The sequence below is a fragment of the Mustela nivalis genome (assembly GCF_964662115.1).
Source record: "Mustela nivalis genome assembly, chromosome: 4".
Lineage (NCBI taxonomy): Eukaryota > Metazoa > Chordata > Mammalia > Carnivora > Mustelidae > Mustela > Mustela nivalis.
In genome coordinates this window covers 46,070,921-46,097,501 of record NC_139023.1, presented here as the reverse complement: position 1 = coordinate 46,097,501, position 26,581 = coordinate 46,070,921, and the positions used below count along the sequence as shown (strand labels likewise).

Sequence of the window (26,581 nt, the reverse complement as noted above, 5' to 3'; positions counted from 1 at the left end):
GCTCTCCAGTGACACTCTGTCAGTGAGTCTGTCTTTATTTTTATTACTGAAGTACATTATTCACATTTTTCCTTTTTCCTAGAACTCTAGCTATTGACAAGGGTCCCTTTGAATGGGGAAGTTATTTAGTATTTATTTATTTATTTATTTTAAATTTTATTTGACAGACAGAGATCACAAGTAGGCAGAGAGTCAGGCTGAGAGAGAGAGGGAAGCAGGCTCCCTGCTGAGCAGAGAGCCCAATGCCGGGCTTGATTCCAGGACCCTGGGATCATGACCTGAGCTGAAGGCAGAGTCTTTAACCCACTGAGCCACCCAGGCGCCCTGTTATTTAGTATTTTAATGTTTTAACCATTGTGTCAGTACTCCGAAAATGAGAACTTTTCTTAAAAGTTATTTTGTCAGTAATAACTAGTTAAACCACTACGCTATATAGTAAATGAAGCCTTGGTTGGGAAATGTTATCTGCCAAGTAAATGCATCTAATAATATTTGGGATCTGTTAAATTTCTAAACACTAAATGTACTAGAAAAAGGCATATGCAGTTGCATACTAAAATGGAAACTGCCCGAGTCTTGAAAATACTTCTGTCATTGAAATTGGTGAATTTTTTTATCTAGAAGAAATTAGGATTAAAAAGTTTTGAATGTAGTGCCTTTTCCTACCTGGAGATTGTGTGACAAGCTGTGAAAACTCAATTTCTAATCCCCTTTAGAAAGAAAGTATTTATTAACTGGACTTTTCTGTTCATTTTTTGTTGAACTCCCTCTTAAAGTCAGTATATATATATATTTTTTTTTTGAGCTTTCTAATAGTGTTAGTGATAATATCTTGACTCTGATGTTTTATATTTATTTTATCCAGTGCCCAGTAGTAATTACTGTGAACTCAGTAAATATGTGCTGAATAATGGGGCGCCTGGGTGGCTCAGTGGGTTAAAGCCTCTGCCTTCTGCTCAGGTCATGATCTCAGGGTCCTGGGATCGAGCCCCACATTGGGCTCTCTGTTCTGCAGGGGGTCTGCTTCTCTCTTTCTCTGCCTGCCTCTCTGCCTACTTGTGATCTGTCAAATAAATAAATAAAATCTTTAAAAAAAATTGCTGAATAAAAGAATCCCAAGTTGCATGTAGAGAAAATTCTTTTGAAGAAACTTTCAAATTCCAATAGAAAAAAAATTGATCTTTTTAAATAATTTTAATAACAGAAAATTAAAGCAAACATTTGTAAAGCTGTCATTTAAAAGTAGAATTTCTGTTAACATATTTCTTGAAAAGCAGCATCTGCTCCATTTTATGAAACTTAGTAATACTTCTGAAAATGTTTGCTGCTTTATCTAGAAGCGCCACTAAAAGGAGTAAACAAAGGTGACATTTTCCTGGCAGCCTTGGTTGATAGAATCACTTTGTCATCTATTCACTCATCTAACAAACATTAATTGAGTTCCTAAGACATATCTGCCATTCCACATTTATGTAGTGGTAGCTATATTTTTGACATTGTACAACATGTTGGGAATGAATATAAAAATGAATGAGAAGTGTTGTCTGCCGTTAAAGAACTTACCTTCATTTTATGTGAAATGCTCTTTTTATTCTCAGTTCAGTGTTTAAAAGTAAATAAAAGAGGGCAAGATGGGCAGCCGAGGGGCTGAGTGTGACACGAAAGAATGCATAACCAGAGATGCGACCACCCTGTCCTTAAGGTGATGTCTTTAATACAATAGTGAGGTATTTAAGAAAACTTGATTAAACATTTAGTTTTCTTTATGGCCTCTGAGTCCACTGGTTTGTTGACTCAAGAAAGTGTATTCTTTGCATTTCATTAATTACAAATAATTTCTGATTCATTGTTACTATTTTATTGTGATACTTATTTACATTTGTAGTTTCACACCATTGCTTAGAGGCATTTCCACATGCATTTTGTTAATCTTCAGAACAGTCATAAAATTTTAAGACTCAGTGTTTCTCCAGGTTTTATTTTATAGGTATGTTTTTGTTATTCCTCACCATCTTCATGAAATTACAGGCTGATACTCTATCCTGTTTAAATTAAAATAAGATGGCAGTTTACAAGAGAAAAAGTAATAAAGTCTTCCTTTAGTGTCCATTTTACCACTCTTGAGAAGAAGACACCCTGGTAACTTTTATGTTCTAAATGTTCAGACATTTGCTAGCATTTATGAAGAGTGCCTAAAAATTACATGTAATTCTTGGACGGTGAAAGTTAAGGAGCTCATGAGGGACAGTATGTGTATTTATTTGTCTTTAGTACAACTACTAATATTTGGACTTCCCAAGCTCAGGGTGTGGCTTTTAGGTGTCCAAATATAGCATGTTGCAGGAATGTAGTCCATGCTACAGAGACATGCCCCGCCAAGCAGTGTGCAAATGAGGAGCTCATATTCTGGCACCGTTCTAAAGATAAGCCTGTCTGGACCATGCAGAGCAGCTGATCATTTAGCCTCACTCAGAAGTCATACCACAAAATCTATAAACCGGCTGAGATAAGATGAAATGTGGAAAGCTTTAAACTTTTTCATCTTTTATATTCTAAAAAGTAATTTTTAACTGTTTCTGTTGCATTTAGTTGAAGTTGCTTTTCATCAAAGCCCTGCTGTATTGTACCTTAGATTAATTGCATTTTCTTTTGGCAAGTTATGTCACTGTAAAGAGACTTTCGGAGGCTTTAGTTACTTGAAATCTCAAGTGAAATTGAATTTAGAGAAGTGGTTAATACTGGTATGCACATATATTTTAGAATACAGTACTTCATATAAATATACCAATAATTCAGTTATTTTTATAGCCACAAATATTTATTTATCTGTAAGTTTATTCTAAAAAGATTTTTATTTTATTTATTTATTTATTTGACAGAGAGAGAGAGAGAGCGAGCGAGCGAGCGAGAGAGAGCGTGCGCACAAGTAGGGAGAACAGCAGGCAGAGGCAGAGGAAGAGGGAAATGCAGGCTCTCCACTGAGCATGGAGCCTGATGCAGGGCTTGATCCCAGGACCCTGGGATCGTGACCTAAGCTGAAGGCAGCCACTTAACTGACTGAGCCACTCAGGTGTCCCCACAAATAGTTTCTTGCTTGTTTATCAAGAAGCTGCAAAATCTAGAACTTCTTTCAATAACCATTTTATATGGCCAACTTTAAGTGTAGTTGCTTTTGTTAACAATGTTTTAATTATGTTAAATATGTTAATATTTTGTTAATCATGTTTATTCTTTCTCCTCCCTTTTACCAAACCTTTTGGTACTTATAAAGATGTTTTCATGCTTTAATAGAAGATAGTGAGTGTGTATTGAACTGTACTGTATTTAATTCTGCAGTACTATTTTATGGTATCAGAAGTTGATTTTTTTAAAATATATTAGTTTGCCGGAAGAAACTGTTATGCCAGTTGCTTTCTTAGCATTAATACGTTGCAAGTGTGTGTGTATGTGTGTTTTGTTTTTAGAGAGGGAGGAAGGGGTAGAGGGAGTTGGAGAGAGAATCTTAGGCAGACTCCATGCTGGCCGTGGAACCTGATAGGCCTCCATCTTACAACCCTGAGATCATGACCTGAGCTGAAATGGAGAGTCAGTTGCTCAAACAACTGAGCCACCCAGGCACCCCAACTCGTGTGTGAGTGAGTGTGTGTGTGTGTGTGTGTGTGTGTGTGTGTGTGTGTTTATTTGGGAGAGAGAGTGAGTGAGCAAGCAGGGAGAGGGAGAAGCAGACTCCCTGCTGAGCAGGAAGCCCTGGGATCATGATCCAGACGCTTAACTGACTGAGCCTGTGAGGTGCCCCTTAACGAGTTTTTTTTTTTACCATCAATTTAGGATATTGCAGGTTTTAAAAAATAGTCGGAGAGCTATTAAGACATGAAGTATAGAATAAATGTAATGCGTGTGTTATATCCAAGTTCTGACGTGGCTGATGGTGACTTGACTGTATTTTGAAATGTTTTCATCATGCAGAGGAGGTGGGGAGGAGGCCGTATAATGGTTAGAAGTTGGGGCTTTGAAGTCAACAGGGGTAGTTTTGAATCCTCTCTCTGCTACTTCCTTGTGTGAATTTACACATACTCTGTGAGCCTCAGCTTCCTGATCTGTGGACCAGGATTATAATATTACTTGTAAAACCCATTTCATAGGGTTGTTGAAAGAATTTAATGAAATAATTCACGTAAAGCCTTTATTCTAGTTCCTGGAAATTGCCAAGTGCTCACACAATATTAGTTACTGCTATTATTAACATGTTCTATGTGCACGCTAATGCTTTATAATTAGGAATCAGTTTTTTCTCATAGTATTTAGGTGATTTTACAAATTGTCTTTGAAGGTTTTTAGGACAGCATGTACTTATATTAAATATAACAGATGAAAACTTATATGGTGGTACTTCACTAAGCTGTTTTGTATTTTTAGGCTTGTAACTTAATACAGGTATATGGCTAAGTACACTGGGTGCATTGGTTTTATAAGATTGCCTTTTATAGATGAAAGGAGCAAGTAAATATGTATATCTTAATCTTCTGAAGTGTATCTTTCACACTGGTTTGTGTATATCATACTTAAGGCAGGGGTGAACTGGAAGCACATAAGTTCTCATCTCATCCTGCTGTCAAACACCCCGCTGTAAAGTGGCACCTTCTAACTTCCAGGATGTTGTAGGTCTCTGTGATTCTGATTTGGTGTCAAGGATTCTCCAGTGCAGCTTTGAAATATGATATCATGAAAACAGTATTTTTTGTCTTTTACACAACTATAGACATGTTATAGCCAGTAGACCCACTTAAATACAGCAGGTTTGGTTTTCGCCTTTAGGGAAGAAAAACACGTTACACATACAGCTGATACTTAAATGGCAACATTATGCTGGGCTGCATAGCTCCTGCCTTATGGAAGCTTATAGTATAGTAGAGACATAAGATGCAGTTAGAAAATAATGCATCACGTATAATGTATTGTTTGATACAAATACTAAGTATCAGGGTTGGGGGAGAACACTTTCAGTTGCAGTGTTTCTTCTCCTTAAAACCAGTTTGTACAGGAGGATGTACCTATGCATGGTTCATGTGTTTCTTTTAGAAGGCTTCTTCAGCTGGGTGGCCACAGGAATGCTAGCTTCTCTCTCTGTTGCTGGCTATTTCTAGCCCTTTCTATCTTGTCATTCTCCCATTATTATAAATCCTCTTACTGTCTAAAAGCTGCTCTCCCCTTAGGTCCAGTTATCATTTTCCCTCTTTTTCAAGGCCTGATCAGAATAATTACATGGTGGCACTGAGACTTGCAAGGAGGAAGGGGAAGGGAGGGAAGCTGTTTTGGTGTAGAATCAGGAACTTCATTCCCTATTACAGAAATAGCATTGTTGAGAGCAGCAAGGGGGAGGGATAATGAAAAGGAGAATCCTTATCTTGCCTCTGTTCCCGTGAAAATCCATAAACGTGTGCCCCCACACATCCTACATCTTCACACCCACTCATCTCCTGAAGATTTGGTTCTACTCACCATCCTGTCCCTGCTCTTTCCTGTTCCTCATCACCTTCTTTGTGCCAGAGCCCTGCCCCAGCTCTGAGTCCCTTGGCTCTTAGAAAGTCTTATCATTTAGGCTTTTCTAAGTCCCAGGAGTCAACTCATGATGAAGAACTGGCATAGCTCCATTGAGCTATTGTGTTACTTCTTCCAGGCCCAGGAGGCCACAATGTGTCCTTGATGTCTCTAGTGGAATCCCAAATCCATTAATGCAATTACCTATAGCAGATTGCTCATACATAATGCTTAACTCTTGTATTATTATTAGTACTATGCGTCTAGAAGGTTTGTTTCTAAGAGAAAATGTGTTTTAAGTTTTAAACAGTGTGGTATTCAAATTAGGAGACACCTATATTGGCAGTAAACTTGGATTCTGAAAATGAGAGTTCAAATTCTAGCTCTTCTAGTTCATAGACGTGTGTGACCATTTGTGTACTTACTGGCCTCTTCTGGCTAAGGTTCTCTGTATTGGCTGTAGAGAGAGTAACTGTCTCAAATGTGGTTATGGGGGCTTAATGAGAATGTAAGTGAAAGGGTATAATAAAATATAAAATCCTATGTCAAAGGAATGTGGCTTTTTGGTGTTAACAGTCACTATATTACGTTAAAAAAGAAAAAAGAAAAGTTCCTGCCTTCTAGGAACTCCTCACCCAGGGTTAGATAAGACAGAAATGGGCAATTCCATGAGAGTATGTGATACATTCTGTGGCAAATATATGTACCTATGATGAGGGACACAGAGGAGAGCAACTATAATCTGAAAATGGACATTTAGGGGAAACTTCCTGGACGTGGGACTTGCTGATCTGAGTCTTAAAGGCCAGGGAAGAAACATGCCTGGCAGAGAAAGAGGAAGAAGGGAAAGCCATTCCAGGTCGAGGGAGTGGCAGGGGGGAATGTGGTACATTCAGAAAGCTGCAGGTATGGCTTCAGGTATGACTGGAGCATAAGCTGTCTACTTGTATTGCTTAATTTGATTATTGGGACCCCTTACCTAAATCTGAAAAGGCAATTTACTGCACAGTGGTTAACAACTCTAGAAATAAACCTGGTTTGATCATTTGCTAATAATCTTTTATGTCTAATTAAGAACTTCATCTTCATAGACTTTTAAGTTCTGTGTGATCAAGGTGTCTACTTCAGTGGGTTGTTGCGATGAGTATTTGAAATAATGTTTGCAAATCTCCTGGTGTTTAATACACTTTAGCAGCAGTTTTTGTGTCTGTCTTGAAAGTTTTTAAGAGTTAGTTTTCCCCCGTCAGTATTTTATAATCTACTTTCTAGGCTAGCTATTTAGCAATATTTTAAACACCAACTTTTGTTTGTTATAATGGAATCAGAATTTGAGTGAATTTTTAAAGGTGGTCTAGATTAATTTTATCATTCTCTGTGTTAAGAAACTGACTCATAATTAATCACCTGGCTGTCGTGTCCTAGTGAATCTGTGACACAGCTGGGACAAGAATAAGGTCTCTGTATTCCGGAGTTCTTTATTTTAGCCTTGGAATAAATGTCAAAAATCACTCAGAGACACAGTTTCTAGCAGAAAGAATATAAGTTAGCCATATAGAAATTGGCTTTTCTATAGTTTTGCAGATGGGAAATCTAGGTTTTGAAGAAATGCAGTCTCCTTCTCGGGCTGCCCTCTGGTGGAAGTTCTGTTTAGCAACAGCACATGTGAAAGAGCCCTGAAAGGCGGTGATGAGGAACCAGGTAATAATTCTTAAATGAGTGAGTGCTTTGCCATCAAAGATTTCTTGTACAAAGTCCTATTTCTGATTACTTCCTCACTAAAGTGTGGAAGTAGATTTTCACAATACCTGTTCTACTTCATTTATTCAAGAGGATCAAACAGGTAATTTTTGTTGAGCATCTTTTGTGTACCATATGCTAGGAATAGAAGGAAGAAGCAATTCATTAGTGAAGTAAACATATGTTGAAATGATCATACAATAAGTCATACAAATAAATAGCTATAATTAGTTAAATGCTGTGCCTAAAGAGTACAGAGTGATTTATGACCATTAACAATGTTTGGGAAGCCTCCCTTGAGGTACTGAAGTCTTAACTGAGATAGGGAAACTCAGTAAAGAGACAAAGATGAGTCAGAGCAATGGAGAAAAAAATCATACTGAGGAAATAGCATGTGCAAAGGCCCTGAGGAGGGACACAGTATGATCTCTCCTAAGAACTGAAAGACAGCTAGTATATTTGGATCAGAGAAAGCTCATGTAAAGTACATGCCATGGTCGTGAGAAGTGAAGGTATTTACTAGGTATTACTGAATAAACCAAAAGGCATAGGGAGAAGTGAGCCTCTCCCAAAGTAAACTGTGTGCTCTGAGTTAGAATTTTGTTGTTTTAAAGATTCATTATAAAGAAAATTACTTTAGAGCCACTGTAATACTCTGTTTACAGAGTAGAGTCATGCTGGGATTTGGGCACTTTAAATATGTATTTTTATTCGATTTTTCTTCCTTTATGTGCTGGCTTATTGGGAATTGGGGGAATATTTTGATGTGCTGGAGTGTTGAGATCAGGGACTTTTGTTGATCAGTTGAACAGCAATAGAAATGACAGAATCTTATCCTTTTTTCTTAGCTGAGATTTTTGTGTGGGTGTGTGAGGTGCAGCTGCACTGTTGGTTTCTTGGCAATCAAGACAAGCAATTCTCAGTGCAGTTCATGCTGAATGGGAAGAAACTTAAAAGAAAAAAGGCTACTTTGAATATATTAATTTCAGTAGAAAGCACTGAGGGCCTGAACCTTTGGCTGGTATTCTAATTTATTTGACTAAATGGATACAGCAGCCTTGGGCATGTATCCAAGCATATGGCAGAAACACATGAAGGAGAGATTTTTAAATAGTCAAAGCTTTGTCTCAATAGAAAATCATCAATTACCATGTGTAATTCTTAAATGAATTTTTGCTAGTTAATTTTTCATTTGTGATTTAAGCTTTTTCTCTATTGAGCACTTAATGAAAATGCAGATTGTGAAGAATTAGCTTTGCTTGCAAAAGTGAACTCATAATTTTCTGTAGTTTATCAGAAAGATATTTCTCAAATTTATATATACACAGATGGATTCCTAGGTCTGCTTTTACTGCTCACTTATTTTATCACTCTCTTTTGACTTTTTTTGTGGCCTGTAAGCACTTTGTGTTCCCAAACCCTCAAATTAAATGCAGACAATATGGAGCTCTTAATTTTTTAAGGACACTTGGATCCTTCCCTTTGGATAATGTTGTTATTGTCCTCCATATGCTTCAAGCAGGAATGTCTAAGTCGTTCCCAATCTTTAACTGTTTGTTTATCTCTCTACTGCTATTTAGTATTAGTGCTTTAGAGTAGCATAGTCAGGTCCTACAGTCAGTTGGCCTGGGTTCCTATGTAGTCCTGCTACTGACCATCTTGGTCCCCTTGACTTTTTAGTTTCTTATCTCAAAAATGGAGATACTCATATTAGTGCTTCATGAGGTTTGTTTTTAAGTAAGGCTTAGAGGAAGAAATGAATGTAACGAGCTTAATTCAAAATAAGTGTCCAAGAGAAGAGATGCTATAACTGGTCATTTTCTTGATGATTTTGGGCCATTCCCTCAATCCACTGTCCTGGGGGATCTCATTCAGCATAAAGATCAACCGAATGCTGATGACTCTCAATTTTTATATCTTTGTTTATAACCTCATTTTTCCTGAAGCGCCAGACTTGTGTAACTGACTGCTACTATAGATATACATTTAAATATCTAATAATACTTCAATAAAACATGTCTAAAAGCAACTTTTGATCTCTGTCACGCATTCCTACTTGCCTCCCCAGTCTGTTCCGTCCTAGTCTTTCCTATCACAGTTAATGGCACCGCCCTGTGTACTTTTTTTTTTTTTTAAACTTTCCTGTAGCCAACAACCTTCATCCATTTTGTGAGCACATCTAGCAGCATTATCCCCAGAATATATCCTAAATCTGATCACTTGTCTGTCACCAAATCCTCTGCTAACACTGTAGTCCCAGGCAATAACCTCTCATTTGGACAGCTATATAAATGAATGTCCTGCTTACTGCTCTTTGTTTTCCTTCTTGTCTCCTATAATCCTTTCTCCACATTGAGGGTAAACGTAGATTTGAAAACATTGGTTATTTACCGCTTCCTTCTCTCAAACGTGGCTAGTTCAGTACAATCATAAGGCCTTTACACTAGCTTTTCCTTCTGTTAGGGATATTTTTATCCCTGATCATCACAGTGTTAGCTTCTTGCAAGTTTTGGTTCTCAAATCAGATAACAGCTCCTCAGAGGCTCTCCTGACAGCTTTCCTTTCTTTCTTAATAGCTGCTCTCTGTCTGGAATTTCCCCCACTTTTCTTCCATGTCTTGTGGATTGCCCCTCCCCTCTCCCATGAGGCCGAGGACTTTATGCATCTTGTTTACTAACATATTCCCAGGGCTTAGAATGGGACCTGATATGATATTCAGAAGGTTTACAGGATTATATGGATGGATGACAAAATGAAAGAATAATTAGGTACATGTTTTATAAGTGTTTTTTACATCCAGAGAAATGATGGATTGTTTCATCCTGAAAGATTTTACATAGTTGCTTATTTTAGAATTAACCATGCTAATTTTTTTTTTTTATTTCATGTTTTCTCTGTCATAGATTATAAGCTCTTAAGTATAGGAGGTATGTCTCCATTGTTTTCAGCTTCTGATAGAATGCCAAATATCATGTTAGTACTTATTGTCAATTGAATTGAATTGAAAATTCAATTAACATCCTCTGAAATTATAGTAATTTTATGTATGTGTGAATGTATATACATATAAATATATATGTAAATTACACAAGTTTTGAAAGCAGATGTGCTTAAAATATGCCTTCCCCTTTTATCTCTTGCAGTTCATAATTGGACCCTTGAGGATACGCTTCAGTGGTTGATAGAATTTGTTGAACTACCCCAATATGAAAAGAATTTTAGAGACAATAATGTCAAAGGAACAACGCTTCCCAGGTTAGTCTTTATTATCCAAATGTATTTTTTTTTTTTTTTTACTCAAGGAGAATTACATACTAGATGTTATTTTTAGTGCCAGATTTGTAAGTTGACTCTCTGGCTAAGGGCTCAAAGGAAATATTATAAATATATCCATTCTTTAATTTTTTTTAAGGTGTGAGTTTGCAATTTTAATCAACTTTTCTTATCTGAATAATCAAACTCTTTTAAAAATTTATTACCAAAGATAGTAATTTTGGGAAGTAGAAGATAGGCCAGCTGCATTTTTTTTTAGATAACTTTAGAGGGCCAACCTCTGACCATGTGGTAGATATGACAAAAACATACTCATTTGATATTAATCTACCTTTATGAAAGACCTATTTGAATGGGTCATTCTTAATTAGATTCTTTTAATAACAACAATAACCGCTCAGTATTAGTCACTGTAAGTTAAACCTCAAAAAAAACAAAAAATGAGGTTTAGTAAAAACCATTTTAAAGTGTATATTACATGGAGGTACTCTGTATTACCTCATTTAAACTTCATGGTTAAAGTTAACTATGTATTTTTGCATTTTAGGAATTAAAAAAAAAATAGAGAAGTTAAATGTTTTGCCCAATTCAACATTTGAACCCAGACAGATCTTACACCGAAGTCTAGGATGCCAGTTTAATCCCTTAGGTGTCTGGAATTATTGTTACTAGTCTTATGAATTTTATTTTCTAAATCTACATTAATTAACTTAATAATTTTTCAAGTTTTTTAACTTAATAAGTTTTTAAGTTTTTTTTTTTTTTTTTAATTTTTAAGATTTTATTTGACAGAGAGGGAGAAGGAGCCAGGGGGAGGGGCAGTGGAGAGGGAGAAGTAGACTTCACACTGAGTAGGTGACCAACAAGGGTTTCATGGCTCCATCCCAGGAACTTGGGATCACAACCTGAGCAGAAGGCAGATGCTTAGTTCACTGAGCCACCCAGGTGCCCTGTTAATTTTTAAAGATTTAAATGTTGAAATTTGTAATGGTTCTACCAGAACCTGGCCGTTGGAAGACTGCTTATTTTACATTCTCTCAAATGTTTCTTTTATCAAAAAAGATTAAGCCATTATTATTGTCTTATTATTATATGTGATGAGATGTGCATATTGTATTTCTAATCAGTTTACTTACATACTGTATTTGAGTGAGTGGCTTTTGTTGCTTTGGACTTTGGATTTTGGATTGAGTTGAAAAATGTGAAAATTTTCAACTCAATCCAAAATTTTCATATCTCCTGTAAATATTTTCTGAACATCAACATCAGTATTTCTGAATTTACTCTGTACATGACTATAATGATGGAATTATGGGAATAAGAGTCAATTCAACAAGTGTGTATTTAGTATCATTTATGTTGTTCATGGTGTAACTAGATGCTGGAAAGAAGACAAAGATAAGATAGATTTTTTTGTTTGTTTGCTTGCTTGCTTATTTATGAGAGAAAAGGGGTGGGAGGTGTAGGGAGAGGGGCAAAAAGAGAATCTTAAGGAGGCTTCACACTCAGCACAGAGCCTGATGTGGGGTTCGATCCCACGACCCTGAGATCATGACCTGAGCCCAAATCAAAAGTTGGATGCTTAACTGACTGAGTCACACAGGCACCCCAGTTTTTCCTTTTAAATACGAGAAGTTTCTAAGTCAAAACAGGATAGTAGAGCACTAAAATGGGATTAGGGGTTTTTGAGTTCTGTTATCCTGGTATGAGGAACTCATAGTATTTTTCTTATGTTGTCTTTTGGGAAGTTTCTTTGTGTCACAACACGAGATAGAATAGGTTGATTGGTGTTCTGGCAATAAATGTTATGGTCACTTTTTTCTTTTGGTTATGTAAAGGTTATCAGCGATAACTCAAATCCTAGAATTGTTGAAATAACATCACATTTAATCAAGATCAATTTTTTTAAATAGTCTACATGTTGCTAGGAAAGACAAGTTATAAATACAGAAGTTCAGCTTTCAGGTAAGCCCATTGGAGCCTTTTGGAGTGGAGGAGAAAGGAAAACTGGAATGCCCTTCATCCAGCCCTTTTTCTATGGTAATGGCACTTACACTTAAAGGAACAGTATCAATTAACTTAAAGATGTGAGTTACAGAACTTTTTGTAGGGTAACTGTAGATAAAAGAGCTGTTTATAATAATGTATACGAAAATGTATTACACATCACAGATGTACATGTGCCTACAACAATTCATTATGTTTCCTTTCTGTGACATTAAAATACTGTCACATATGCAGTAGGTAGCCAAAATTATGTTAGTTTTATGTCAGTTATCATGAGCTTTTTACTGATTTTCTATACTCTGAAATTCTTATTACCAGAGCTTATACTAAGGCTCTCTTCGCCTGACACATGCCTCCTCATTCCTTTCAGACCTGTGTGAACTTCCCTGACATCCTCACCCACTCAGGTAGAATCACTTCCACCTCTGGGTTCATACTGAACTTTGTATAAAACTGTTATTTGGTATCCTTTTTACTACATCTCATTGTCTTTCTTAAATTTAGTCTATTGATATTGTTGCTATTAATTCATTCATGCATCCATCCATGCATTCATTCATGTATTATACAAGCATTTATCAAGCATCTACTTTTGCCAAGCATAGTGCTAGGTTTGGGGATACTGAGACAAGACCTAGCTTTGGCTTTAAGCAGTTTGTCACGTTAAAGGTGTAATAGCAGCATACACAGAAGGGACCTGCGGAGGTGAAGGAAAGCATTTTGTAAAGGGAATGTTAGAGTTCATTACTCTGTAAAGTGTTATGGAAGCCTACAGCAGTTATAGGAGGCTTTATAACTTCTCCATACTTAAAAGATTTTGATACCTTCCAAAATAAAATATAGTGGTTCAGAGTATAGTCGTTGGAATCACACATTTGGATTTGAATCCCTGCCCTACCTCTTGCTAATTATGCAACCTTGGGCAAGTTACTCAATCTTTCCCTACCTTAGTTTCCTCATTTATAAAATGGGAATTTTATATATATATTAGAGGTTTGCTTGAATTTTGACTAAGCCCTTGATACAGGACCCGGCATATAGTACATGCTTGTTTTTATTGTCATTGTTATTAGCAATTTTATTATTATTAGACTTTGTGTTATAAGATCTTTATTGGCATTATATTTGGTTGTTAAGATGTCTTAGTTGATGACTTTGGGCTACTTGGATTTGAAATTCAAAACAAAGTAATTTTATTTACTTATTTCACGTGTGCCTTTTCCGCTCCCTTCTCCCTACATGGTTTCTTCATTGCTGGTGAAATGGTTGAGTACTTTTTATTACCTAAATCCCTCCCTCTTCTCCATGAGGACTTCTAACTCTCACGACTTCAGTGGACTTTGTTTAATTTTTAAGCAATTTACATATAAGAATGTAAAGGTATAGGCTTTTTTAGATACTTTTAAAGAAAAGTGATACGACCGAAGTTGAGAACTATATTTTAAAGTCTGCTAGTGAAGTTAAGTAAATCATGTACAATGTTCTTATCCTCTGTGAAATGATAGTAAAATGCCAGAGGTAATTAATTATTGTAAAATACTTTTACATTTGACACATTTCAATATCCTAGTAAATCATAGCATAAAGTAACCTTAGAAAACAAAAACATCAACATAATAAATAAATAATTGACATACATAGGTGTTCGTACAGCTGAGTTTACACTGGAAGGTTTTTGGTATGTTTTGATATGTTAATAAAGTATTAAATCACATGGATGAGCTCTTACAGCAGCCATCACTGAATATTAAAAGTATTGTTAAAATATTTAAGTTTACATACTTGAAATATTTTCATTTAATATGTGTGTTTTTTTAAATAAACAGGATAGCAGTACATGAGCCTTCATTTATGAGTTCTCAATTGAAAATCAGCGATCGGAGTCACAGGCAAAAACTTCAGCTCAAGGCACTGGATGTGGTTTTGTTTGGACCTCTGACACGTTAGTATTCTCTCTGAGTCTGATGCAAAAGAATCATCAGATCATATATTTATTATTTAAAGAAGGAAAAAGTAAGAAGGAACACTAAGAAAATCATTAGGTATAAAGGAAATGTCATGTATGTTAAGATATATAGGATGAGATTTTCTGTCATTGAAATGTGGCATGTGAAATTTCCAAGCTGGTTACTGATGTAAAAAGTTGTAAAAACTATGTTCGTTGATAATTTAGAATTAAATTTCGAGATTTGGAACTTTAAATCTTTGTAACAGTTTTAATGTTGATACCATTATAGCTGGATATTCACTGAAGGATGCCTTTCAGAAATGGTACAATATAACCGTCTCCATGGCATGGAGTAATACATCCTAACTTGATTTCATTTATCACCAGGAAAAGGATTTTCTAGCTATAGATCAAAAGCAGAGATCCACTTGAAATTTTACATGGTAACAGACTATCCTGGCAGAAGTACAAGGTGGAGAATGTTACTTGATTGTGTTGGAGAATGTTACTTGATTGTGTTGAAGAAGAACATCTAACAAATTTTTATGTCATATTTGTAAGGAAAATAAGCCTTGTATTTCTTTACTTTTGACAGGAATACTTTTTCTAGAAAGGAAATTTAATATATTTAATTTCAAATTCTAAAAAGCTTTGGGGGAAAATGTTTGAAGAGTACACATTTTAAAGGAATTATGTTCTATTTTTCAGAAGCCAAAAAGAAATAACAAAATTAATACAAGAAAAATGGCATCTTCAGATGATAAATTAGGAAACTAATATTTATTTTACCTCAATTTTTGGAGTTAGGAGACTTGCAGGTTTTGGTACTATGGTTTTGGGGGTGGCCCTACTGAAAAAGGGTTCCTGGAGCTGTTGGATGGATTCCATGACTGTACTGGTGGTTCTTTTTTGGCTCAGGCTGAGAGCAGCTGGTGAAACAGCTGGAACTCCGCTTTGTGAGAGGTGGTGGAAATGCACTGTTGTTGGAAATTACAAACCCTAGGAAACAGAACGCTCCTGAAATGCCGGGCATTCCACACAGATGACACCCTGAGTTTCTTACTGCATCTCTTGGGGGTTGTCTTCCATGAGATTCTACCTTTTGCATCGGAGTGATTGGTGAAAATAGAATTAAGCTCTAAAACTTGCCTCTCTGTACAACTTGGTTAGGGATATTTATGTTTTATTAATCTGGAAACAAATCACCCTCTATGCCAAAACAGTATTATATTATCATTTGAAAAGAAATCAAACTAGTCTCAAAGAATGTTGAAAGCAAATGTTTTAATAAACAAACGAGTGAAGAAGTTAATGATGCATTACCTTTTTAATGTGTTTGTCTTAGAGTTATTATTCGAGTGAATGAGCCCTGCAGGTGGAATACAGGCAGTAGATTTGTCACTAACATTATAAAATGAACAAAGATATATTTTAAAGAAGTTTTTTGAAATCTTTTTCAGTTTGTGGTAATTATTTTAGAGTTTGGGACTTGTCTATTTATTGTTATTTCTGGTGATTCTATTTTGGCCTGAACAGAGCTCATATTTGAACTAGAACTCGAGTTGAACTTCTCAGTCTGAGGCAGAAATAAAAATAAATCCTTGTGAGATTTTAGTCTTCCACAGTGCATCTGTTTCACTGTAGGTGTGCGCTCTGGAAATATGCAGCCCCGAGGGTCTTTGGCCAGGAGCGTGCTGTTCCATCACACCATGTAAACATACACAGACCGAGGAAGCACAGGAACTTGTCCATCTATAGAGCTCCTTATTTCATTCATCACCCATGCAACAGATATTCCTGCTGGAGGCCTGGGCAGTTAGGTCGTTTTCCACTATAAACTATATCTCTTTGGAGCAACGAATACATTATATTGTATTAGTTATCTTTGTGTATCCTTCCAGAGAGCCCTCTGAAAATTCGTGTGTATTAAGAGTCAGGGATAAACTAGGAAATTATTTGACTAGTGATTTCTGTGTTTGGTATCACTGAAGATAGTAGGCCCTGGCTTCTTACTCAGTGAGTAAGTGCTAGAAATTACTGACATGCCTAATGGAAAGGAAGGTGATCTGTTCTTTTTGTCTAGTAACCCAGATACCTCTGTCAAATAGCCACCTAAAGCATGACTTGTTATCATTTAACTCCTACTTTCTCAACCTTGGTGCTTCACATTTTGGGCTGGATAATTCCTAGATGATTCTCTATTACTGGCAGATGTGAGGCTGGAAAGTGATTGTCTTGTGCGTTATTGAACATGTAGCGACATCCCTGGCCTCTCCCCACTAGACACCGGTAACAACTTCCCCATCCACTTTTCGCCCTCCAATTGTGACAAGCAAAAATTGTCAAATGTCCACTCTTGGGGGGATATCACCCTTAGTTGAGAATCATTGACTAATCTTAGTTATATGACTACTTGCTTGGGAAAAATCCTCTTTTGGGGAATGATTAGGCTTCCAGTGTATGTATCAAAGCAAGACCAATCTCTAACTGGACTGAAGGAAAGCCGTTGGTATGATAGTGGTGGTACTCTTTATGCCTCCTTCCACCCCACAGAGGACATGATTGGAGGTGCTTCATGGCTCCCCAGGACTTCTGTTACCGACAGGGCTGGCATACATGCTTGTAGGTTTATCTGTGCCCTCTGGTAGTTCTAGTGTATCAGACTGTTATAATAAGCACTTTGATTATTAGAAGAAGGAATTTTTAATAGGCTAGAGCTGGTTTATAGGAGGGACATTTTCACATTTGTTTTTAGATACCTATTACTTAAAAAAAATTGCTTCTATGTATTGAGCTTCTGTTATCAAAGATTAATCATCTCTAATTTTCTTTATAGGCCCACCTCATAACTGGATGAAGGATTTTATTCTCACAGTTTCTATAGTAATTGGTGTCGGAGGGTGCTGGTTTGCTTACACACAGAATAAGACATCAAAAGAACATGTTGCAAAAATGATGAAGGACTTAGAGAGTCTACAAACTGCAGAGCAAAGCCTAATGGACTTACAGGAGAGGTGAGTAAGTTTAAAAAGCTACGTGAGTCTTACTATTTATGTAGGCAAATATAGTTTGTGAAAATGTAATATGGGCATTGGCTCACACTTTTATTTAGTTGTTACACACATCAGTAAGGGTCTGTCCACTTCATTTTGTATTTTTAGAAAAATTATATTGTTCTAGCTAGAGATTTATTTTAAAGGTATGCACTAGAGAATAAATGAGCAGGTCAGTGGAAATAAGTCAAGTATAGGTGGAATGATATGTATAGTTAAGTTTTATCCTTTTTTTTTTTTTAAAGATTTTATTTATTTATTTGACAGAGAGAGATCACAGTAGACAGAGAGGCAGGCAGAGAGAGAGAGAGGGAAGCAGGCTCCCCGCTGAGCAGAGAGCCCGATGTGGGACTCGATCCCAGGACCCTGAGATCATGACCTGAGCTGAAGGCAGCGGCTTAACCACTGAGCCACCCAGGCACCCTAGTTAAGTTTTATCTTTAACGTGATTCAGGTAATAATGAATTTCTTAAAAGTCTCTTTGCTGAAGGGTGATTCCCTGCTATCACTGTATTTTGAGCTCAGTATTACCCATATAGCTGTATAGGGGGCTACCTGCTAGTTTTGGTATTCACATGTAAGACTAATAGAAAATACTCTGATTTTGGATGGAAACATGTATTCTCCTGCTTGATACGTATTTATTCTTTGTGAAAAAAATGAAACTTTGGAAATTTTGGTGAGGAATTTTAATTTTTATCCTTCTGTAAGGCTTGAAAAAGCACAGGAAGAAAACAGAAATGTTGCTGTAGAAAAGCAAAATCTAGAACGCAAAATGATGGATGAAATCAATTATGCAAAGGAAGAGGCCTGTCGGCTGAGAGAGCTAAGGGAAGGAGCCGAATGTGAACTGAGCAGACGGCAATACGCAGAGCAGGAATTGGAGCAGGTATTTACATCCCATGAACATATTTGTTAGGGCAGTGGTAGCGCCCCTCTGAGGAGTTGTTTTGTTTTTGTTTAGTCTTCTACATTTAGTGGCATTGTATATTCTTCCTTAGTTAATAAAAGAATTATTTGTTTTACATTGTTAGCATTGTTAGCATTGATCAAAGCCCATATAGCAAAATGACAAAGTAATAATTTAAAAATAAAGTTACTGTCATGCTCACTCACTCATGAAATCTTACCCCATGCCATGTTAATTATATCCAGTGAATTTAAGATGTTTATTTAACATCTATGATATGTTTCAGCTACCAGCTGTAACCTAGTAAAGTTTATCTAATGTTAAGCCTCTCTGCAAAGGTAAAGAATCTCTATTATACATTTGAATCCTCTTAAATGGCTTTAGAACATAATCTGCTAAAAATTCTGAAGTTGTCTACAGATGGCTTTTCAGTATCTCTTGCTACCATGCAGTTACTCAAGATGGAATGAAAGCCTTCAAGAAAGGTGGGGGGTGAGGGTGCAGAATTTAATTGTAGGCAGATCTTTTGGTTTTCTGTTCTTGCTTTAAAAATATTACCACTAACTTCGTGACTTAAAACAACACACATTTATTATCTTACAGTTCTTAAGACAGAGTTTAAAATAGGTTCACAGGGCTGCATTCCTGTGGAGGCTCTAGGGAGGATCTGTTTCCTTGCCTTTTTCAGCTTCCAGAGGCTGCCTGCATTTCTTGGCTCATGGCCCCTTCCTTCCATCTTCAAAGCACGTCACTCCAACCTCTGTTTCTGTGGTCTCATCTCCTTCTTTTGACTTGGACCCTTTCTTTACTGATAAACTGCAGGCGAGAAAGCGTGCCCAAGATCAGAGTGTCTCAGTTGTAAAGCAGGGCCAAGAACCTTGGTGTTCTGTCTCCCGCTTTGCTTTGTGTACTGTTGTCTTCTCAGCCAGGTGCTAAATAAGGAATAAGAATTATGTGATGAATGAGTTTCAGTTTTAACTCATGAAAAAATGTTCAGTGTGTGTTACTGTTTCCTTCAGGATTGTCATTTTTGGTAGGATTTTTCTGCCTGAACACAGCCATCTCTTCCATTCATGGCTAGCTATTGTTTCCCTCATACCCCTGGCATCTTTTTTTTGTTGGATCTTTTCCCTGTAAGGAGTTTGTTCTCTAAAGTTAACTCCTACATGTACTTTGGGGTCAGGTCCTATTTACCTGACAAACCTTATCTGTACAGAATGTAGTAAAGAATCCAGTAGTTAACAGACAAAAAAGAAAAGAAAAGAAAAGAAAAAGGCTTAGCCAAAATTATAGTGTGCAGGAATTAGATATTATGCTTTTTATTTCTGTGAAAACTCACTGCCTTTTCCCACCAAGACTTCTAACTCTTGGTTTGTTCCCAGTACTGGCTTGTTAGCTATTTTTCTGCACTTTATGGGTAAGAAAGAACAAATCAGAAAGCAGTAGTGGTAATTTGCCTACAGATACATAAACTTATAGCAGAATTTTACAAGTAAGTGACTGCCCCACAGCAAGGGAGAAGACACCCTACAAAAAGGATTCACAAATCACAAACATTCTAATATGAAGTTTTTGCAAAAACCGTTGCACACCTCAGTAGACTGTAGGATCTCCATGATATGTCCCAGTACAAATGTAATAATCCTAGTCAGATCCCAAGTCAGTAAGAGGTGGTTTAAAGGGGTTAAGTGGGTATTTAAAAAGAACTTTGTCCAACATGATTATAGTATTAAGAAACACAGTTTTAACAGTTGCATACTCTGTGTCAGAAGTTTATGCTATGCACATTACAAGTGGTTTGGTCATAAATTTTAATCCTCATGATAGATATTATGCTCATTTATAGATGAGATGTGCAGAGAGGTTAAATAAGTTGCCTGAATTCACATAGCTCTTAGGTGGCAAAGCCAAGATTTTTGTGTGTCTTATTCCAAAGTCCACGTTTTCCCATACTGCTATTAAAAGTTTTGTTTCTAAAAGTAAATTTCACTGGGAATAATTTATGTATGTTATATAGTCTACAATTCCACATAGTTTGAAGTATTACTATAGCTTATCTGGGAGGTAGTCAACTTCTCAGAACTACAAGTCAAGAGTTTCTGGTACATGTATTGTATAGTGGCACTATTTTTCCCTAAAACAAAAACTTTCGGGTGAAGAGTTGTACCACTTCATATTTTGTATGGTTTAAATACTTTTTCATGTAAATTATTTTGTTCTTAAAGTTTCAAGAAGACCAAAGTCAGGACAAGTCATAGTATTTGCCTATTCTACATGAGACAAACCTCAGATTAGAAAGTGAAGAACTTGTGAAGGTCACAAGGGTAATAATCATAAAGTTGGGTCTAGAGCCGTGTTTTCAGATATTTAGGGTGTTTCTTTGTGTGATACCATGTTTTTACTTATTGCTGTTTTATTCCTGAGACACAAACATTGTGTAAATAATTATATTTGTAAACAATTTAATAATTCGTTTGCAAAAGCTTATAATAACTTGTTTTTTTCCGCATTCATTCCTCTGTAAATAACAGTGTAATTCAAACTGAAGGATTAGAATTTAAGTCAAATGATAAACTTATGAATAATAACAGTGAATATAGTTAAAATAGTTGCTCTTGTTGGAAGGTCAAGATTTCCAAAATTTTAAATCATTATTTGACAGTGAAAACTTTGTTCAGCTTCAGCTGTGAAATAAACCAATTTCCCAAGCCTCAGCTAGCTCTATACTAATTCTGTGTTAAATGTGTTCATTGAGTTCTTTTAGGGGAAATAAATGTATAGACATAATAAGGAAAATCTTTATGAATAAAGAGAAAAACTTGAGTGAAATTTGAAATAGATTCTCTGTTTAGCTCCTTGGCAATGGAAATTGTATGGAAATTTTAGCTTTAAGATCTTATGAGTAAGAGAGCCTGCTGACCTACACTTTATAGTGTTGTGTGGAGCTCCATGTCACAGGACCTGACCTCAGATCCTCTCTTCCTGAAAGATCAGCAGGGACACCGCACAGCTTAGCCAGCTATTTTATTAAACACAGTATTGTCCCAAGCGCTTTGCACAGTTTAATGTGTCAGGCACATGTTGCTTAGGATTTGTTTTTAGTGAGTAAGTGGAGTATGTTCTCTCTTACCCTTACTTTTAATGTCTGTACTTAGTGTCCCATTGTGATTTTTTTTCTTCTGATTTTGAAGTTTTAAAAGATACTTCTCAAACATAATTTTCTTTCTGCAGTATCTGACAGCTGTTCTATTACTTTATCAGAAGAAATTTGTGTACAGTACTCTTATTAGTTTATTCTGGCACACAATAAAGTTTATTTAAATAAATTGAGCTTGCTCAGATCAAACATTCTTTTGCACATGAGTTTAAGAGTGGAGTTTTTAGTTACTTACTTAGCTTTGGGGGAAGTAATTTACAGTTATGGTGCTCCAGAAGCAGGATGCTCCGCGGTGCATTTGTGACTTTGTCTGAAGGTCTTGAGTGTGTTTGTGATTCCTTATATTCCACCACGCATCCTTACACATCTTTAGCTTTAACTAGCTCTTGCTAGTTTTTAAGTGAATCTTCCTTAGAATGGATTGTCTCTTTTTTCTTAGTTCTTTTCTTAGGCTTTCTTTAAGAGTTTTTCCCGTAGCATTTTATTCCAACTAATGCAGTCGGCATTTTAGTTTTGTAACTGTTTATTGTCCGGCTCCCCTAAAGGGCAGCTCGAAGGAAGACTTCGACATCCTGACAGTGAAACCTGTGCATAGTTTCTCATGGAGAAACCAAATAGAGTCTCACTCAGAATCTGTTTTCTTGAAATTTACACATGGTCTGCAAATGCTGATTTATCTACCTTCTCGTATGTTAGAAGCAGCAAATGAAGTAGAAGTCGGTTAAACAGGCTGTAACAGACAGATGTGCTTATGATAACCGTGAGAAATAACTAACCGTAAAGCAGATGTCATGAAAACTGTAAAAAAAACCCGGTATCATTACTTTAAGAAGTGAATGTATAGTGAATAGTGAATGTATGGCTTTCGGTAGTGTCTCCTGGGAACAGTAGAAGGGGTAGTAGGGCAGGTATCCACTGTATTTTGGATACTTCTTATATTCTATACCCTAAACAAAAATACACTATAAGAAGAATGTAATCCATTTTAGTTTGGTATGTGTCTGAAATTTTCTTCTGTCCCTTGAGTCTGGCTATCATAAAATATAAAAACGAAATAATGCAACTTAAGATATATGTAAGCCCTTTCTACCCTTTGGCTTTACAACTTTGGTTAGTGGGTTAAGATGCACTTAAAAACTTCAGCTCTAGTTTTTATGTTAGGAATATATTTTTATACTTTGTGATTTTAAAAAGATGTTTACAAAGAGCATAATTAAAATTGCATTTTCTTTTAATTTTGGTAAAATATTAATTTCTTAAGATGTATCTTAATTTAAATATTTTCTTAAAAAAATAAATTTCTTTCTCTTTCTCTCTCCATCTCCATCTTCCCTCCAACCTTCTCTTCCTCTTTCTCTCCTCATCCCTTCCATTTCCTCTTCCCCCTCCTCTTTTCCTTCTCCCTCCTTTCCAGGTTCGAATGGCTCTAAAAAAGGCTGAAAAAGAATTTGAACTCCGAAGCAGCTGGTCTGTTCCAGATGCACTTCAGAAATGGCTTCAGTTAACACATGAAGTAGAAGTTCAGTACTACAATATTAAAAGACAAAATGCTGAGATGCAATTAGCTATTGCTAAGGATGAGGTACTCTATTATATTTCATAATTTAATAAATTTCTAAAGAGATTAACCAATTGGGATACAAAGATCTGAATAAAATTTTATTGTTGTAGCTTCTTTTTGTGAATTGGAATTTACTGCATAAATTGACTCTTGTAGTCATAGGCCGTAGAGTAAAATTACCTTATTTAGAGCAGTATATAACTTTTAGAATGACCTTAGTGTCGTTTAAAAATCATCCCTATTATCATTATCATAAATGTTTTATACAGAGCTTTTCTTCTCTAGGTTGCTGCATCATATCTGATTCAGGTTAGTAGTTACTAGAAATTAATGTCTGACTCTTATTAAATTGTGTGAAATGGCATTAAGTTTTAATCTGATTTCTAGCAAAAAAAAAAAAGCTCAGTTCACTCACTAACACCTCATTGCAGTAGGATATGATTAATGTTATTTTGTTAGTTTTGATAGAACATTAGGATTTTCTGAACCATCAGAATAAGAGAAAAGTTCTCCAGAATAAAGTTTTGAATTGTATTTATTCGCTTAAGAAAGCATGCTTTCTCCCTCATCTGTTTTCTTTTTTGGAAATTAGGGCTTTATTTTGGCTAATATAATTCTCCACTGATTTTATAATTATTAATATTTTCAAAACAAACTTCATTAATATATGTGTGTTTTTTCCAAACCTACCCTTATTTTTTTCTCTCCTTGGGTTTCTAGGCAGAGAAAATTAAAAAGAAAAGAAGCACAGTCTTTGGGACTCTGCATGTTGCACATAGCTCCTCCCTAGATGAGGTAGATCACAAAATTCTGGAAGCAAAGTAAGAATGTTATTTTAGCTATAAGTTTACCTGTATTATGTTGAAATGTGTAATTTATAAACAGTTTACATAAGTTAACTTGTCATTTAAGCATGTGTAATTACATAACCTATACTAATTTTAAGAATGGGTAATTGTCACTGTTTGTTCATGTAGTTGCCCTGTTTAGTGCCATATTAAAGATTCTTTGATGCAACAAGTAATTACTACATTGGCTTTTTCAGGAAAGCGCTCTCTGAGTTGACAACTTGTTTACGGGAACGACTTTTTCGCTGGCAGCAGATTGAGAAGATCTGTGGCTTTCAGATAGCCCATAACTCGGGACTCCCCAGCTTGACCTCTTCCCTGTATTCTGATCACAGCTGGGTGGTGATGCCCAGAGTCTCCATTCCACCCTATCCAATTGCTGGAGGAGTTGATGATTTAGATGAAGATACACCCCCAATAGTGTCACAGTTTCCTGGTAAGTGATGAGTTCAAAAAAGAGAGTTTGTACGGTTTTTCAGGTAACTTTCTACCATGCGTTTTATGAATCATTGACTTTGAAACCCATGATGAAAAATTTGTTCATTCATCATTTTCTTTTTTTTCCTTTTGTGGTTAATAATTTCTCTTTACTATGTGAGAATAATCAGGTGTGTATCTATATACATATATACATAGAGTAGTGCATCATACATGCTAAATATTGTATGAATGAAGTGCTGAGCTTTGAGGGTAAATATTCTTTCAAATGACAGCTTAATCTATAGTAGAAAGTAAAAATTAGGGGAAGATCTTGGTACCACTGACTAACCAACTGTGTGACTTTGGGCCGGTCTGTGATTTATTTGAAATTGCATTACCATTCCCAGTGGGCATGGGGTTTTCTGTTTTGCTTTTCCAGTTCTCTATCCTTTTATTTAAAGAGTTTATCCTGCTATATTTTTTTTTACTCTTGTTGCACTGGCTCAGTTTACTTTTAAGCAGACTTAAACTGTGCTTACGTTTAGAAGAACATTTTTTTTTGTTGTTGCTAGAAAATGGAATCCCTCTCAAAGGTGGTTTTAAAATGTACAGTTTTTGTATGTTGCCTTGTTTATGCTATAAACATAAAACATAAACAGAAATGTAAAATATGTAAAAACAGTATGTAAAAATAAATAAATGCAAAGCATAACTATAAAATATGTAAAAATTAAACATAAATATTCTTTGAATTTTTACACTGCTAGGAATATGTTTTAGTAGGAAGGTTAAATTCAGATATTTTAGATTTTAATCATTTTTAGAATTCATTAATATATGGAATTTTTGCAGAGTTTTAGAGAGTTGAATTTAAAATGGTATGTTCTTATATTAGAAATCATTTGAAAAACTTTTCATCCTTGTTATTGCCTGCCTGAATAACTTTCCCAGTCTTTGTGACTTTTTGGGAACTATAGATAAAATAAGATTCCAAAGAATAGAAAGCAGACTTTAATCACTAATTGGTTGAAAACTTAAATAGAAATTCTCGTGTTAAGACAAATCAATCATGATATATGAACATTTTTCAGTTTGAATTTTTTTATCCAATTGTTACATTTTTCCTGATGTTATGATTTACAAAGGGTTCTAATTTTTAGAACAATTTTAGGAAATAAAGCCCTAAATTTACAAATAAATAGTGAATGACTATGCATTTGTGTTCATTTCTGTGGCTCTCTCTGGTTTAATGATAGAGAGGTAACGCAAGTCAACTGGGGAGGCACTAAACTCTTAACACAATAGAGAAGACAGGACAGATAATAAATGCTGTAAACCCTGGAATATGTGACCTTGCTCATCTCACTTGTCCTGTGCTGTGAAGTAGTTCCAGTGCAAAGTTATACCTGTATCTGGACCAGCTCTGCTCTTTGAATATTATCTTGTCTTTATTTGAATTATATGCCCTTAAGCTTGCCAAATGCTACACTGATTCATAAGTGTATGATTTTGTTTGAAAACTATAGCTTTTAAAAATAACAGCTTCTCCTTAGAATCCATAATTATTCAGTATCAGTATACATGAAGATGTTTTCCCTAAGTTAACTAGTTTTTTTTTCTTTCCTTTTTTAAAAGTTCTTTTCGATGGATCAAAAACATCTATATGTGAATAGTTGTCTTAGGTTTTCAGCGATTGTGATATACAGAGAAATTTAAAATATGAAAAAAGTATGAGTTGATTTTTAGTTTGATGATTTAGAAGTTCTGTGACCAAATTTATTATCTGTGAAAAAAACTCTTGCCTAAGATTACACTTTGAGAGCTCTGCCTCCACCCAGTGGCACAGCAGTGATACTCCACTCTGCCTAGTTATGAAAGCATAATTTCTAGAGCTGATAAATGGGAAACTCCTGGCAATCAGACTAGAGCTTAGAGTAGGATGAAGGCCTCTTTATTTTGTACCCTCTGAGAAGTTTTAAATTTGTACCGTGGGTATGTGTAAATTGTCTAAGTGTGAAATAGTGGCAAGGAAACATACCAGTGGTATATTAAGAGCAAAGTAAAAGATTGTGAAACTATACACAAAATAATATTGTCTATGTTTAATTATGTGTGAAGAAAAAAGACAG

General features: G+C 35.7%; 1 protein-coding gene across 6 annotated transcripts in view; it reads left to right on the top strand.

The window, feature by feature from the left end:
- Positions 1–26,581, top strand: part of STIM2 (stromal interaction molecule 2) — a 146,089-nt gene that overhangs the window by 108,589 nt on the left and 10,919 nt on the right. For 4 of the 6 annotated variants that reach the window (XM_082728395.1, XM_082728397.1, XM_082728400.1 and 1 more), the window contains 8 exons: positions 10,419–10,530; positions 14,382–14,497; positions 17,340–17,517; positions 18,268–18,445; positions 23,038–23,205; positions 23,470–23,493; positions 23,905–24,005; positions 24,230–24,468. In XM_082728395.1, the coding sequence (XP_082584521.1) occupies positions 10,419–10,530; positions 14,382–14,497; positions 17,340–17,517; positions 18,268–18,445; positions 23,038–23,205; positions 23,470–23,493; positions 23,905–24,005; positions 24,230–24,468 (1,116 nt within the window). The remainder of the gene's footprint in view (positions 1–10,418; positions 10,531–14,381; positions 14,498–17,339; positions 17,518–18,267; positions 18,446–23,037; positions 23,206–23,469; positions 23,494–23,904; positions 24,006–24,229; positions 24,469–26,581) is intronic. The other 2 variants (XM_082728398.1, XM_082728396.1) reach the window with 1 other exon arrangement.